Consider the following 17,839-nt stretch of genomic DNA (forward strand, 5'->3'; position numbering starts at 1 on the left):
AGCATTTCAGCGTCGTTGTTATAGTCGACCTCCGACGCCGGATTCGACAGGTTTACACTAACTTCCCGGTCAGCTCCCTCATCATCCTCGGCATCGAAAATGTCCACAGGCGACGGTGCAGTCTGCTGGGCCTCCTGGCACGCAGCGCGTCGATGCTTAAGCGTCTTCTTGGATCAAAAACGGGAACAAGCCATGCAACTGGCTTCATCATGATCCGGCGACAGACACTTGTTGCACACCGGGTGGACGTCGATGTGGGGATACTTGGAGTTGCACACGGGACATCTCTTGAACGGGCTCCGTTCCATGATGATCAGTCGATAGGGTCTGTGGCGTCGACTGGGCCCTCCGCGTCGAAAGCACGCGGTTCTCTGGAATCCGGCTCGGAACCGAGCTGGAAGAATCAGGCACCGACGCAAGACTATACCGACGAAGAAACTAAAGGCCTTTTGGCCTTAAGAAAGTTTATATGGGTTCCGACTAGAGTGAACCAATATACATCCGAACCCAATGGCGGAAAAAAACAATCGGAGGATGGAGTCGATGCCCATGCGCACTGTAGTCCAGGGGAGGAGCCACCTATCTCGTGATACTTCGAAGACTCTTCCAGGACAACAATGTGCGATCATCCGGTCCCAACACTAGGCGGCGATCTATGCACAGATATGAATTCAGCAGCCCACATGCCTCGAACCAGCATTTCTTGTTCTCCGGCGTGGCAAAGAGGTCTATGGAAGGCCTGACCCATTGGCGAAAAACCTCTTCCAGAGTGGACTGGTCTAGTTCCCATTCGTGGCTGACTGATTTCAGTTTGCTCAGCATGTCCATTGTGTCGTCGAGAACTCCTGGAAGGTGCTCCACTTTGAGCAATATCCCCTGCTGAATCGCTGATTGCCAAATTGTCTGGGCTTCTTGTGACAAAAGACGAGATCTGGTGCCGCCTTCCTTGTTTATATAATGCATGGCAGTTGTATTGTCTGTACGTACTAGAATTGCAGACTGCTGTCTTTGCGGAAGAAAAGCGTGCAAGCCAAGGCGAATTGCTCTGAGCTCCATCAGAATGATATGTAGAAAACGATGTTGGGGCAGGCAACGGCCGCTTACATAAAGGTCTTGCAAGACTGCTCCTCAGCCCTCCAGCGAGGCGTCTGTAGTTATTATCTGAGGAGCTGGAGTGATCCTGAAGGAGAGGCCCTGAGAAATCTTTTTCTCGCTCGTCCACCATGATGTGGCGTCCCTCATGGACACGGTAACAAAGATCTTGTCTTCGAAGGATCTGTCAACTTGGCGCCACTGCAAGTCCAACTCCTCCTGGAGAGAACGCATCCGCAACCTGCAGTGAGGAATGAGAGGAATGCAGGAGGAAATGGACCCTAGGAGGGACTTGTAGAGGGGAACTGAAAGTGACTGTCTTTAACAGTAGACGGGCCATGGCCATCAGCTTTTCTTGCTTCTACAGGGTCAGAAAAGCTTTGTTGAGGGACGTGTCCAGAATGGCTCCCAGAAATCGGGCTGTTCTGGATGGACAAAGAGTCGACTTTTCCATGTTGAGAGTCTGCCTGAGATTGTTGAAAAGGCATATGCACGCCGCAACTGATTCTTCTGCCGCGTGCTTTGTAGAGGCCTTCAGCAACGAGTCATCCAGGTAGGGAAGACCTGATACTGTTGTTTTTGTAGAAAAGCTGCCACAGGAGCGAATACTTTACGTGGAGCAGATTGCAGTCCAAAAGGTAGGACCTTGAACTGAAAGTGGATCTTGGCTATTGTGAAGCGAAGGAACCTCCTGTGGGCTGGATGGATGTGTACATCAAAGTGTGCGTCCTCTAGATCCAATGTGGCCATGTAATCTCCTGAGTTGAGAAGACGAAGGATGCACTGCAGAGAAACCATTCAAAATGATTGTTTTATGAGATAGGCGTTGAGCTCCCTCAGTTCTAGAATAGAGTGCCACTTTTCTAAAGTTTTCCGGACCAGGAAGAAGAGAGGTTTTGACACAGCGGCACGAGGGGGCATGGCAGGTGATGCATGGACATATTCAAGAGTATGGCCGCATTGAATGATCTTCAGGATCCAACGATCCGATAATATTTGCTGCCAGTTGTGGAAGTAATTTGAAATTCTGCCTCCCACTGGTGTTACAGGAGGAGAACGGACAGTACTAAGAGCCAGCAAGCCGCTATTGACGCTTAGAGGAGTCCCTTCCCTGGCGTCCCTGTCTTCCTCTGTTGTTAGATCTAGAGAAAGAGGATGATTGATTTTGCCACTTTTTATAATTCGGCTTGTTAGATTGAGTGTTTGATCCATATCAAGAATACCGTTGTTGCTGGTATCCTCCTCTGTAGCTGGCATGGCCTCTACCTCTGGCTCCACGGAAGGGGACCTTGCGGTACTGCGGAGTCCCTAAGGATTTTGCTGTTTCCGTGTCTCTCTTAATGTCCTGGAGCGCATCATCAATATGTTTTCCAAAGAACGCCTCTACATCAAAGGGAAGATCCAAGATTTTGTTATGGACCTCCGGATGAAACCATGTAGCCAGCAGCCAGCCTTGGCGACGAAGGACAGCAGCGCCCGCAAGGGAACGGAACGCCGTTGTTGCAATGTCCATTGCACAATCAATGACTTCAGAAGATGATTTCTCTCCCTCTTAAAGAATCCTTTTTGCTTCCCCTTTCACATCCTCCGGCAATTGATCCAGATGGGTGAATGGTCGCACCACATCTGGCGATCGTAGCGACTAACTCTCGCTAAGGGGTTCGCAGGACATGGAGGAAAACCTCTTGCCCGCGTTATCGAGGCATCTGCCCTCTTTAAATGGAGGTGTTGGCAGGGGAGCAGAAGGATTTCTGGACTTTCTTTGGGCAGCCTGAGAGATGACAGAGTCCAGTTTAGGCTGACTTACCAGGCAGGCAGGGCTATCGTCAGGAGTCTTATATTTCTTCTCACGACGAGGCAGTACCGGAATCACCGTGGCTGGACTCCCCATCACTTTCAAACCCTCATCCCAGACGTGACCAACTATCAGAATGGACCAAACTGATTTTTTGTAAGGCTCCTTGAAGTCATAGAGGAAACATTCAGACTACAACGTAGGCATGGGCAGTTCAAATCTCTTAGCGGCCCTTTCCATTAAATTATGGAAACCCCTGTGTCTCTGGGGTGAAATCAACAGGTGCTGGTGAAGGGATTACATAGTCATCCCACTCTGCACCTGGATCTGGTATAGTGTTGTCCCCTGGTCCTCATCAGAGGTATCATCCTGAATGAGAGGGATGATTAGTGGCGCATAATGAGCCACGGGCAGTGGTTGAGGCGGTGGCAATTGAGTGGTAGAAGGCAATGCAGGTGGAACAGCTGTAACTGCCACCGCAACTCGAGCCGAAGATTGTGTTGGGAATCTCCGTCCAATAGCATAAACTGCAAGTCCGTTAGTAGGGAGGAAGGAATAGAGACCATCTCTGTTGGTAGCCCTCCTGATAACCTAAGGGAGGATCATATTGCTGTTCCTCCACGTATTCCCCATCAGAGTCTGTGTCCTGGCACTTGACGTGCAATTGAGAAGGGCTATTGGCGTAGCCAGACGGTCCTTCATCCTCTTCAGAACACTCTTCTAGGAGGAGGAGTGCAGGAGGTAGAGGAGTCACCCTCCTGGGGAAAGTCATGTCAGGTGTAATCTGGCACTTCCTAATAGTAATGCCCATTTTTTCCCTTGTCGATGGGACCGTGGACGACGAAGAGAGAGTGGTCGGCGAAGATATGGACGTCGTCGACGCAGCCATCTAGACCATTGTCACCACAGTCGTCGTTGTTATAGACATGGTTGCCGTCTTCAGCATCACCGTCGTCATCCTCGTCGACGAAAAAGTCACCACTGGCGTCGAGGTCGTCGACACAGAACCCTGAAGCGTCTGCGCCGGAGACGTGAAAATCACAGTCGAGGAGCCGGTCAACTGCGCCAGAATTTAAGGAGCAGACTTAGACTGTACCTTTGATGATTTTGTCGACTGAGTCGCTGACAACATCGTCGAGTGAACTTTCTTCACAGATTTTACCTCAGAAGAGAGAAATTAGGACTTTTTAAAAGCTTTTGGAGAAGCTGGAGGAGATGGAGGAACAGAGCTCGATTTCCTCTCAGATATCACTCCTGCTGACAGTCCTTCCCTCTCCTTTACACGTCGGTGAGGAGATTCGCCAGGACTACACCCTTCAGACCTATGAGAGGTCTTTTTCAAGGCCTTACCAGAACGTTCTTCAGAAGGTGAAGGAGAAGCTCTACCCCTTTTTATAGACCTCCTGGAAGATGTCGCAGGGGATGCCTCATCACTGTCACTGGAGACTGGTTCCTTCCTTAACTTGAGGTTCTGGAGCCAGGTCAAGAGACGCCTCTCACAGTCTCGCAAAATCTTCGTAGAAAAAGTGCAGCATATTTTAGAGCCTGATGCCTTATGTTTTGGGTACAGACAGCGAATACAATCCTTGTGCTTGTCCTTCACATGCAACCTCTTCTTAGCACAAGTTGCACAGGCTTTAAAGAGGGCTTTCTTCTCCTTATCAGACATCTTGACACGAAGACCAAGCAGGTCTTGAAGAAAAAACAGGTGAAAAAACTGTAGAAGTAAGATTAACAGGAAAAACTGAGCAAAGTTCAGTGGAGACTCCCTTGTACAATGTGCAGTAGAAAATCTGAGGGTCTGAGGTTTTCTCAGGAAGGTTCTACAGGGTGAGGCTAATCTGATTGGTTGTTCATTTTATTTGGTCTCTTTTACAAAAAGAGGTGGATATGTTACAAAACTAGAATGGGCCTAAGCCTGGTTTCTTCTTTTGTAATGGTTCCTGTTGCTTTTTTGTATATATCGGGAACTCCCTTCTCGACGACGATGGATTGATTCAAGCATGGGAATCTATGAAAGTTCCAATACTGGAGTAACAGAGGAAACACACCATGCCAGAGGCTCCAGTTGTGATTGGGGAAGAGAACTAAGACTTCTTTCCTGGGGGCAATGGAGGAAGAGGAGACTTGCAGGAAAATTCAGTGGCCCGTACCTCTGCCTCTACCTTTGTATTGGTGGACCAAAGAATTCTGGGGCTGTTGTGTTTATGGTTATTAGTGTTATCACTGACAAAAGGTAAACCTCCCGGGAGAATCCCCAAAAGTACAGAAATTGCTGGTCATCTCTTTGAGGTGGAGACCGGCGGTTACCTTGTTGGCATGGGTCCTTTCTAGGGCTGCCTCTGATTAATCCCCGAATAGACAGGTGCAATCAAACGGAAGGTCATTAGGTTGGCTTGTATATCATTTGAAAGTCCTGAGCCAGGCATGGTGTCGGCTACAGACCAAGGTACTCATCGACCTTGCCATGGCATCAGCAGTATCACGGCCTGACTTGATGATATGCCTTGAACCATTCTGTCCATCCTTAGTATCCTCCTGCAAAATGTGCCTATGCATTTTCTGGACGTGGGCCATATTCGATAAATGAATTGAAATGAAATGAATTTGTACTTGTAAAGCACACTTATACCCCAACCGGGGTTTCCTGGCGCTGTACGCATACCGCTGTGGAACCCTTCCTGGCTTTTCCCTGTGAAATGTCCACTCCTGGGCACCCCCAGGGTGAAGCGAGGCATCCCAGCGCTGTTGGGGCCGTTGTGTAACTGGCTAAAAGGCAATTGGTGTTCAAAGATTTTGAGAACCATGCTTCCAGCTGAGAAAACTTTCTTTCCCCATGCCTCCAACTGTTTGAACTCCCTGTTTGAGGGAATCGAGGAAAATGTAACTTTCACCTGTCCTGTGGAACAGAATGCTTGCAGCACAAGACTTTCCGGGGAAGGGGGGGTGGGGGGGGGGGGGGGGGGGCAGAGAGAAAAGCCGGGTCTCTAGGAGCAGAGCAATAGCATCTGGCTATTTAGTCTATTTACTGCCAGTGCTGCAGAAGGTTTCTAACAGACTGTCAGGACAGGTTCCACCAAGGCGTTATTAATGGGCAGTAATGGTCCTGATGAATATGGAAGGTTGCTGTAGATCCAGTACTTCCGCCTCTTTCATTACTACCAAGTGAAAAGTCACAACTTTTGTTGTGGGTGGTCCAGCAAGGAACCCCATTACTACCTTCGGCTACTGTCAAGTCCACACACTGAGGAGAAAACTGGAATGTCATAGGGATGTTCTCCCTCATCCGTCCTAGAAGGGTAAACATTCAGAGGCCGAAATCTGAGCCGAAGAGGTCATGAATCCTCTGCAGGAACTCTTCCTCCTCAATCAGTCTCCAGGCCTTTTCTGAGGCGAGAGATCAGTGGGTGGAGGAAGTAGCACCAATGCTTCTAAGCGCAGCTCTGGTGAAGGTGGCCTCAGTGGTGGAGCCTGCCACATTGCCAATGACAGAATTGTATAGCTGTGCACCAGAGTGAAGGCAGGGGCAGGCGTGGGGCCACAGGTGCGAAGCCACAAGGTGCAATCATCATAAATATGGAAATGGTGAACGGTGCTCCAGTCAGAGGGGAGTTTCAGATGGGTTGAAGGCCCTGGTGAAGATGTCAAACATCGCTGGTTGGTCTGTACCCAGCACCAAAAGGCCTTATAATGATGGAGCCGGCACAGGGCGTGGCTTAGCACGCGAAGCAAATGGTCGCCTCTGGGTAGAGCTCCATGCCGAGCTCCCGTTCCCGGTGCTGTTATCCGGGAATATTCTCCACGAAGCCTGCAGCAAACCATTGGCGAGTGCCCCGCTAGCTCCGCCGCGGCGCCTGTCCAACTTTGGCGCGGATCGGACCAATAACACCGCACCGAGAGGTGCCGGCCGCCCGCGGCCGCGAACCTTGCCTCCAGTCCCGGCGCGGACCAAGGAAACGCCGGGGATCCAGAAGCCGCGGTAGGCCCGAAAACGCGGCCCACACTGAACACGAACGGACCACACACCAGCGCACCGGAGGCCGTCCGCCCCCTACGACGAAGAGGTACTGAGGTGAGGCGACCGCACCAACACGGCCAGACACCTCATGCACCAACTGGAGCGGATTGACGGGAGTCCCCTGGGGCTGGCGGTGGCCGCTGGGCCTGGGCGCGTCTCCCCTGCGACAGGCACCGCGTAAACCCAAGCACGCAGAGGAAGAGGAGAGGTGAGCGGCTGGGCCTTGGGCACCTGGGGAACTGATGGACAGAAGAGGCTGGGGCATGCAACGCAGCACTTACCAGTGGACGCACAAGCCACAATACACGACACACGAGACCCTGGCCGCCGGCAGCGCCCACGAATGCGCACAGAGTCCTGGCTCCTCACCGCAGCATAGCCCGCAGCCCACCGGCACTACCCCAGGCACATACTGTGGGAATAGCGACGCCCAGACACACTGAACTCGGCCAGGGGGAACGACGACCTGCACTGCCTGCGCCCCGAGGGAGGCTGGACGCCGAGCAGCTGCCACACGAGCGGAGCCAGTCAGAGACGCTCGCCAGGCTCCCACCGGACGTCGGCTGCTCACTGCTCTCGCCAACGGCCGGACTGGACAGGACTGGACCGCAACTGACAGACACGCTGCACCCCCCTAGCCAGAAGCGCTTGTGGGGGGAGACTCGCCGTGGCTCATACCTCTAGCGGCTGACCCGACCAGAACACAGAGAACACCTAGGAGCGGGCCGGCAGGAGTGTCTGCCCACCCTGCCCCCAACGCCCGACGCCCCGTGTCTGAGCACACGCCCTGCTGGCTGACCGCGGCGGCCTTCACTCGAAACACCCCGCGCCAACTCCTGGCCCCCCCCTGGCAGACCGGCCTACCCACTCGACACCTTCCCATCGTGGGCCTCTTCGAGGGCGCCAAATATCACTTCAAGCACCAATGTCTGGCGGGACCAGGGCAAGGACCGGCACTGGGGGCGCAATAACCAAGGGCAAAATGGACAAATCCGGCAAAATCGCTGACCAGGACCAAACAGCAGCAAAACTCGACACCATGCTTGCAGCCATGGAACGGCTGGAAGAATCTATCCAGCTCACACGCACCTCCCTGGCCACCAAGATCGACAGTGTGGCCATAGACCTCACGCACCTCCGCGCAGACCACAAAAAACTTGCTGACCGCACCACGTCACTGGAGGGAACTGTGAAAGAGCTCCAACCCCAAGCCAGCCAGACGCATACCCACATACAGGACTTGCTGAACCGAGTGGAGTTCCTAGAAGACAGGGCCGAGGACGCGGAAGGCAGGGCGCGAAGAAATAACGTACGCCTGGTCGGCGTTCCGGAAAAATGGGAAGGGAGAAAGCCGGAGGAACACATGGAAAGATGGCTGACGTCCATCCTGCCTGAGGGCGCACTCTCGCCTCATTTGGTGGTGGAACGCGCCCACAGAGTCCCGACCAAACCCTTGGCGACGGGCTCCAATCCAAGACCCATGCTTCTCCGCATTCTAAATTACAGAGACAGAGACTCCATATTGAGAGAAGCACGCAAACTTGATGACGTGAGAATCGAAAACACCAAGGTAATGTTCTTCCCAGACTACACCATCCAAGTACAGAGGCAGAGACAATCCTTCTTAGCGGCGAAAAAGCGCCTACGCCAGCAGGGCCTCCAGTACTCCTTGCTATTCCCTGCGAAACTAAGAGTGATAGCCGGAGAGAGAACCCATTTCTTTACAGATCCAGCCGAAGTGGAGGCATGGCTGGACAGCGGCACAGACTCGGCCCCCAGAACGCCGACGGACCGCACAAACGGACGCCAACTTGGCGGGAACAAGAGACGGCGCCGGCCAAGGCAACGGGCGCAGGAACACGCGAACAGGCCACAGAAGACGCCTCCCCCTGCGGACGCTACCGAGCAAGAAAAACAAGAAGCCCTACGACTTGTGCGGGAACTCAGTCACTCCCCAGCGACCAGCGAACCAACTGGCGGCGGTACACAGGACCCCCCAAGCGACGACGAAGCAATATATGGAATGTCGGACTCTCCTGTGACGGATCCTGGACCGGACGTCACACCCCAAACATCAGACTACATCAGCTAACTGGCTCCTAGGACATATTCACCGTGCATCCCACACGAGCGCTCGAAAGGCCATCAGCGAGGAGATTGCGGATCCAGTCTGAGCCAACCCGACTCGGCGAGACCCCTGGAAATCTGTGATCTACAGTTGGCCCTGATGATGCTTCAACGGACACTGACCAGCCGACTCCCTACTCCTGCGGCCACCTGCCCTGCCGCACGCTGATCAAGACACGTAATGTATGGCATTAAAAGTCTATTTTGTACCCATGACTCTTGAGAATGTGGCCGGCTTAGGCTTCCATACACCCCCCGGGAAGGGGAGCGACCCCTATATGATGACTCTAAAAACACTTAACCAGCCGCTGCTGCTAGCACTGCACAGCTACCCCCAGAACTGAACTAGACTTTGTTACTCTCCTAGAGAGCATGGACGGGAGCACGTTTGCCCACCGACCTTTTGGTATTTCGCATGTTTGCGTTGTTCATTGGCTAACTGTTTTATTGGCCATGTTAATTGCCTATTTTCCCCCTTTACAGTATTACAATGGCGTACGGGACAGTGAACATTCCTTACAAACAGTGGGCGGGCTGGAGGTGGGGCGGGAAGGCCGCTCTGGGGAGACCGTTAATATAATGCAATGTCTGTGATCAATATATGTACATGGAATGTGAGAGGGATGCACACACCGTTCAGGCGGTACCAAATATACTCATACCTCAAACGCCACAACGTGCAGATTGCCCTCTTACAGGAAACGCACCTCTGCGAAACAGAAGTCACCGCTTTATGCCGCAGATGGAGAGGTCACCTTTATGCCACACATCACTCCTCCTATGCTAGGGGGGCACTGGTGTGGATACGCCCGGGCACCCCATGGACAGCACAGGACACCTTGGTGGACCCTGGGGGGAGACACGTAGCGGTCCGAGGCAGGATCGACGGGAACCCAATAGTGTTAGCCTCGATCTATGCACCCAATACGGGGACACAGGATTTCTTAGCACAGCTATCTAACACCCTGGCACCATGGCATGGCATACAGTGGGTACTGGGCGGGGATTATAATTGCACACTGGACCCTTCTCTGGATCGCTCCCGTCCTCCACTGCCCAATTCCCCTGCTCATCACGCAGCGCGAGCCCTCCTGGACTGGTCCGTGCAATGGGACCTGCAGGACGCGTGGCGCAGCCACAACCCAGACACCAGGGTCTACTCCTTCCACTCAGGAGCGCACGACTTACATGTACGCCTAGATAGGTACATGGTCTCTAGAGATCTGCTGCCGGCGATCAGAGATACACAATACTTGGGCCGCACACATTCGGACCATAATCCACACCTCATGACAATTGCCTGGGAACAACCGAGACCACCAATCCCCACCTGGAGACTACAACCGGACCTCTTGCTTGACGGCGCATTCAGAACCTCGATAGGGGCGCAAACAGCACAGCACTTCGAAGATAACAGCAACACTGCTTCCACACCCCAGCTAGAGTGGGACGCGTTCAAAGTAGTACTAAGGGGGCTATGCCTCGGCACTCAGGCACACGCCCGCCGACAGCTGGAGGCAGACCTGAAGCGGTTGGAAGGGGATTTGCTGCAAAAAGAACAAGAAGCGGCAGGAGGGGATAGTGTAGGGCTGCTCGAGGCGAGGACGGAACACGACAGACTGATAGGCAGACTGAAACAGGTCAACTTCACTGCACAATCGGCACGCACACACCGCTACGGCGACAAGCCAGGCAAACTGTTGGCCTGGCTGATACGACGAGAAGACCGCTCTACCCCAGTGACTGCCATAAGCCCGACCGCTGACACAGTGGTGTACACCCAGGCGGACATACATGCTGCCTTCGTGACACACTATAAGACATTATACCGGTCACAAATGGGCAACCCACAACCAGACATCCAAGCATACCTAGAGGGCATCACGCTCCCCACCCCAACTGACAACCAACGTGACGATCTTGGATCGCCGTTGGTGGCGGAAGAACTGCGTGATGCCATATTTGCCCTCTCAAATGGGAAAACCCCTGGCCCGGACGGGCTGCCTGCAGAATATTACAAAGCATACTCAGACGTCCTCATCCCTGAGCTGCTCAGAACGTATTCGGCGGCTCTAGACAGCTCATCCCTACCAGCATCCATGAACGAAGCAATGTTGGTATCGCTTCTCAAACCAGGTAGGGAAGAGACACTCCTCGGGTCATACAGGCCGCTAGCCCTACTCAACACGGACTACAAGATCCTGGCATCAACACTGGCCCGCAGACTGGCGGCCCTGGTGCCGGCCCTAGTACACAAGGACCAAAATGGGTTTGTCCCAACAAGGTGCACCTCCCACAACATTCGGAGGCTGTTCCGAGTACAGGAGTATGCAGTCCAGAGGTGGCCGAGATCGGGTTGCCTAGTGCTGGACCTGGAGAAGGCGTTCGACTCTGTCGAATGGCCCTATCTAGTGGCAGTGCTGCGTAAGTTTGACCTGGGTGATGACTTTATAGAACTGGTGGGCTTGCTATATGGGAAGCCTGAGGTTAGAGTGCGCACTGGGAAACTGATATCCGAGTCCATCGCTGTCAGAAGAGGCACCAGACAAGGCTGCCCACTTTCCCCATTATTATTTTCCCTGGCGATCGAGCCCCTGGCTGAACGACTGCGCATCAGTGGAGCACGATGGGGCATCCCGCTAGCTGACGGCACACATGTCGTGTCGCTATATGAGGACGATTTGCTTTTGTACATCAAAGACCTAGATAATGTGCCGCTGGAACTGTCGGACATCTTCCGCACGTTCGAATTAATGTCGGGCCTCAAAGTCAACTGGGCCAAATCGGGGGCATACTCGTTCACCCCTGACGACCCGGACCCTGTACTCTACATCAATAATGAACAACTGCCATGGTATCAAACCACGTTCAAGTACCTGGGTATACACGTGTATAGGACCCCCCCAGACATTTTGGACGGCAATCTGACACGGGCCATAACGTCTGTCAGAACACAGATCGCCTTCTGGAAAACCCTCCCCATCAATGTGCCAAGCAGAGTAACCTTAACGAAAATGATAATACTCCCCAGGCTCCTGTACTATTTTGCCAACCTCCCACTATACATCCCTGTCCGTATATTCAGGGAACTGGAGTCCATGCTCAGAGATCTGATCTGGAACACAGGTAGACCGAGGGTAGCACTGACGAAACTATACAACCCGGTCACTGAGGGCGGCATGGCAGTCCCGAACCTGGAGCTCTATTATCTCGCTGCACAGGTGCAATGGGCAGTGGCCTGGATCTCGGGCAGGAATCTCGAGGACACGGCTACGGCCACAGACATCCTCTCCCCACTGCAGATACTTACCCTATTCCACCCACTGACGAGCCCTAGGAAACACTCGCAACTGCATGTCGCTGTGGCCACGAAATGCTATGATAGATGTTTACGTCTCACTAGAACCACCACACCATACGCGCCAGCGTTGCCACTCCTGGGTACCCCCAAAGCCACGTCAGTAGTGACGGAGGCGGCGCTGGAGCAGTGGACACGCGCAGGCATAGAAACAATGACGGATTTGTACGAAGATGGCGCTCTACTCTCCTTCGAGACGCTGGCTGCTGACACGGGACTACCTGCGGGACAATTCCTGCAACATGCCTCAATACTGAGGACGCTCTCGCAGAAATGGGGGACCATCGCTGACGAACCGCCCACACACCAGCTAATCCAGTGCATGCACGTGATGGGCAACGGGACGCATGTGGTGCACTGGCTGACACAGGCGCTGCTCTCGCATACACAAATCACATTGCAACCCCTACGGGATAAATGGGCGGCAGACAGAGGGAAGGCATGGACAGACAAGGAATGGGCGGTGATACTTTCAGGTCCCCGCAACATTCCCCGTAATGCACGCTTCACACAGATCCAATTTTATGTCCTACACCGTGCATACCTATCCCCGGACAAGATAAACTCATATTTCCCAGGCACAGAGGCCAAATGCCCGAGATGTGACACGGTGGGAGCAGACCTCCTCCATATGCTGTGGCAATGTCCCCAGCTTCAAGCATACTGGCAGTCGATACTAACTCTGCTGAAGCACTGTACGGCGATGCAGATCCCATCCTCGTGGGAAGCATGCCTGCTAGGCCTCTTCCATAGGACCAAACTAAACAAGGTGCCTTCCCGCTTCTGGGATCTTGGCCTCATTACGGCGAAAAGACTCATCACAAAGCACTGGAAGCGGGCGGCACCACCTGCGACGGAACACTGGCACACTTCACTAGACAACTGGGCGAAAGCGGAGAGCATATCCCTACATAATGAGGAGACGGCGGGACTGCGTAAATACCCCATAGCGACACTCTGGGACGACATGCTCCGCTCCTTCCATAGTGGGCTCCAGACGCCAGAGACTCCAGAGAGGCTGACACCCCCGGACGGGGAACACAGGGATGACCACCATGCTCCAGACACAGCGCACAACAGGCATGACGCCCACACACCTGATACCTAGACTCCCCCTCTTCCCCCCCCTGCCCCACCAGCACGCCACAACCGCGGCCACCCTCCAGCATCGCCATTATAGCTCCCGGATTTGCCAGAGCAGACACAAATCACACCACCACTGGACCCCCCCCTCTCCTTCCTTGCCCCCCCCCACCCACTGCAGTTCCCGCTGCCCGTAACACCACACTCCACATGACTCCAAGTTCGATATCCGTTCCCCCTTACGCTTTTATTGATTTTGTTTACTAAACGAGCTACAACAACAGAGACAGCATGAACACGCAATGTTTAAATGTTGATTTTATCTGCGCACTACTGCAATGTACTTTACGAACTGCTTCACGATCTATGCATGCATTTCTTTAACTACTGAACCTTAGTACATCAAGACTCTGTATGACATATGCTTGTTTTTTTTTCCTTTGCACTGAATAAAAGATATATTCAAAAAAAATAATGATGGAGCCGGCACAGATAGATCTGACGGCGCTAATGGCGTATCAAATTCCAGCTGTGGAACAGGCTTGGAGCCAAAATGGTTGAGTCAGTTGGCTCCACTTTGACTAACTCGGACACCGTGGATGAGGATCCTGTAGGAGATTGGGGTCGTCTAAGTAACTTACCTCTTTTGTGCTCCCTATGTTTCTTACTTTGTGTTAGAGCGGAATGTAAGGAGAGAGATCTGGAACATAGTCCTGATCAACAGTGGCTTACTTTGTCATGACCTGGCTCATGAACCGCTGACTTCGGGCTCCCGGATTGCGTTTGGGTGCCTTCTCTGACAGGAGTCGTAAGACAGGGAATTGTGGTCCGAGCCAAGGCACCACAAGTAGAAGGTGTGTGGGTCTATAATGGACATTGCTCCCTCGCAATCCTTGCAAGCATTTAAGATCAAACACTTAGGAGCAGACACAGAACTACACTTTCAGATAAATTTGCTTTGAGGAAAACTCATGAATCTCAGGAAAGATCAAGCTCTAGATCCGCATTGAAGACACAGATAAAATGGAACTGATGTTGCTACGCTGGGGTGGGTGTTATATGGCTTCACTGACGTCACTTCCAGTGTTAATGGGAAGCCAGCGTCCCCTACCGGCAATGTAATAGCTTTAAAGTTTCCAGATTCAGTCTGACAACTGGAATGATTCTACAGGTGAGGAATCTGCAGGTAGAAGTATGAATCAGTATGAATCATTACTGATCAGCATCCTTGGAAAAGGTTAAAAGAATATTCCAAACAATATTAAGACCATCATTTCATTATGAGAAAGTTTATTTACAAGCAGGGAAAGTTCCAAATGTTTGTCAATCTACCCAGGAGAGTTTCCTCCCATTAAATTCATCTCATGCACAGTGTATGATCCTTATAGAGATAGCATAAAAAAAGCTACATTCAGGGTGCTATAAGTCTCTGTTAATGTGGCAAACATTTAAATTTCATGATTCTACCATTTGGAAAATTCTGAATATTCAAGACTTTCAAGAAAGATCAGCAAAAAAAACCTCCTTTTGTAAAACAACGTGATTTAAGGCTTAGATTTGTAAAAAAAATAAAACTTATCTGAACAAGCCACAAAACTTCTTGAACATGACTTCAGGTCAGAAATTTTCAGGGGGCATTGTTCGATTGCAGCGCATAGCAGGTTTGCCTAAAAACCAAATAATACCAACAAGGGAGCATGGTAGTAAAGGATTGATGATTTGGGCCTGCTTTTCAGCCACTGGACCAGAACGTCTCAAAATCACAGATTCCAGTGTGTTCTACAAGTAAACGTGACACCTGCCAAACAGCTACAGCTTAGTCAGAAAGTTAAAGTGAAACAGATCAATTATTCAAACCCAACTGATAAAAGCACAACGGAATGGCTGGAAAACAAAAGAATCATGATTTTGGAAAGACCAAGTCAATATCCAGACCTCAAATTCACTGAGGTGAGGGCAGGAGAAGGGCGGGGTGAGGTGGGGTTGGGGGGGCGGGTGGTAGGGGGCAGGCTGGACCTAAAGAAGGCTGTACATAAATAAATGCCCACAAACAAGACCATATTTAAACAGTTTTGTAAGGAGAAGTAGGCCAAAATTGCATCTAGGCCATAGGAGAGACTGATGAACTCTTACCTGAAACATTAAGTTATTGCTGATAAAGGGGTTTCACATAAGGCAAATACATGTTTACATTTTTTTTTACATACATGATAACAAGTGCAATTTGTGTGCGTTTTTGTCACACAATGTTAGATTTATCTACTATTAAGACTGGTGAGGACAACATGAAGATAAGATGTGTTAATTTGTTATGCCATAGAACTTCAAGAGGATGTACTTTCTTTTCCACTTTTCTATAAGGTCTTGTAAATTTCAAATGACCGGTGGCATTATTCCAAGAGACATTATGAGCTTCAAATAGATTTTTATCCTTAGAGAAGCTGTAAATGTAATGATGCTGAACATATTGGCGATATACTAGAACTCAATAGTAAACTGCACTACCTGATTAATTCAGATCATAACGAAATATGCATTCATATTAGGCCGAGGAGATTATTTCTATGTGGGTGAAATCTCACAAGCTTTTTGTTACAGTAATTCCGTGAAATGTTCACCCATGGCAGACTGGTTATAGTAGAAAATGTCTTATACAAACAGGAAAACTGCGTTCGAGACATTTTCACCATGAAACAGTCTTGTGCTGGTGCCTGGAATTACCTTTTTGATTCATGCCCTTCAGTTCAATTTCCTATGAGATATTGGCAAGTACATTTCAGGAATTTATTTGTATGATGATATTTTTGGCGTAAAGGACAACACGTTATTTTGTTCACTCTCAATTTAAAATGTGATGTGTGTGATGCAACCATTTGCAATTTGCCAGGAGGAGGGTGTTGTAGACATCTGCACGGATATTTACGCTTATTTCAAAGAGGACATCTATCAAAAAGCACACTTGTGTGCTGCTCTGACTGCCTCTGGTATTCATGCCACCACATTAAGGGAGTTTACTCAAAGTAGCTGAAGAGCACATCGGTGTCAAGCACACGGAACACCGGCCTAGATAACTGGAAAATAATGCATGGTCCCAGGTTGAAATACAAGTCAAGGATAGATTGAACTCGGAACATCACTGCCTGCTTGTGAATCATGCAACCCTGAAGGGTAAAATTGCTGTGAACCTGCGATGCCAGGAGTTTAATGTAACCCAGTTTTCAGTCAGTCCAAGTATTCACTGCATGGAGCAGACTACGATTGCAGTATTTCTCATCTTCAATGCCCATCGCTTTAGTTTAACAAGCATTTGCGTTTGAAAATATGAAATTATGTGTAGTCACAATGAAAAGTTGTAATCTGCTTTCAGAATATGGTAACTAAAAATTCAAATGATCAAAAACATTAATGATGGTATTAGACTGAAATGGTATTTCAGCGAACACAAAGTTCACCACTTCACAACATAACAACTAATGCGATCTTATCTTTGAACTTGACGTCCTAAATACTGAAATGCGTCTGCTTCATGTAGCAAATGCGTACAAAGTTACCAGTAACTATATATGAACTTCAAGGCAGAGCAGTGTCACAAAAACAGCAGAGAAGGCGCGGCCTCGAGGTAGTCATAAAAGAAAACGAGTGAGACTGCACTGCCCACTGGTTCATATATTGTGTATGTCAGGTTGCACCAAACTGGTAAACTGTCCCAGATTAATATGTTTAGTATATGTGTACAAAGACCAATATAGCAAACTTTCACACATACATTTTGCACACAAACACATATTTAAATATATATGCACGCACCTACACAAAAGCATTAGCAAACATAAATAATGACGAACATTTTGGCAGTGAGTTAATGGTACTGTATTACATACAAGACCAATCACGTTGGAATGTTTGTCACGCATGGATTAATTTTCTAGCAGAGGAAACCGGAAGAGAATGTATCCTACACACTAAATGAAGGTGAAGCAGGCTACATTAAGGAGGAGGAAGTGGAAGGTTGTGGAGCCATGCATAGTCAGGGCGTCGAGTTAGAGTACTTACCAAGGGGCAGGAAGGAGCGTACAGGGCTTGTGTCCCTGCTGCTTTCGCGGCTGGCCTCCCGGCTGCAGCCCTGACTCACACTAGGACGAGGAATGCGGCTGCCTCGGGCTAGTATGATTCAGGGTACAGAGAAATCGAAGCACGGAGAGGAAAAGGGAAAAGACAAGAAGAGGTGAAGATTTATTGGTACACAATCTATGGCAAAATATACACCAGCAAAGACATTAAAAGCTATTTACCTGCAACAGAGGGTCCACATCGGACTGACTGATATAAGACTGCATCTCTGAGCACAAGAACTAAGGTATCCTTT

General features: G+C 50.5%; 1 protein-coding gene across 48 annotated transcripts in view; it reads right to left on the reverse strand.

Moving 5' to 3' along the window:
- The window catches only part of CLASP2 (cytoplasmic linker associated protein 2), a 1,795,600-nt gene that overhangs the window by 665,033 nt on the left and 1,112,728 nt on the right, over positions 1-17,839 (reverse strand). For 42 of the 48 annotated variants that reach the window (XM_086964693.1, XM_086964694.1, XM_086964696.1 and 39 more), the window contains one exon: positions 17,527-17,634. The exons of the other annotated variants lie outside the window; for them this stretch is intronic. In XM_086964693.1, coding sequence (XP_086820819.1) covers positions 17,527-17,634 — 108 coding nt within the window. The remainder of the gene's footprint in view (positions 1-17,526; positions 17,635-17,839) is intronic. 48 annotated transcript variants of the gene reach the window in all.

The sequence above is a fragment of the Lissotriton vulgaris genome, chromosome 4_1, assembly GCF_964263255.1.
Source record: "Lissotriton vulgaris chromosome 4_1, aLisVul1.2, whole genome shotgun sequence".
Taxonomy (NCBI): Eukaryota; Metazoa; Chordata; class Amphibia; order Caudata; family Salamandridae; genus Lissotriton; species Lissotriton vulgaris.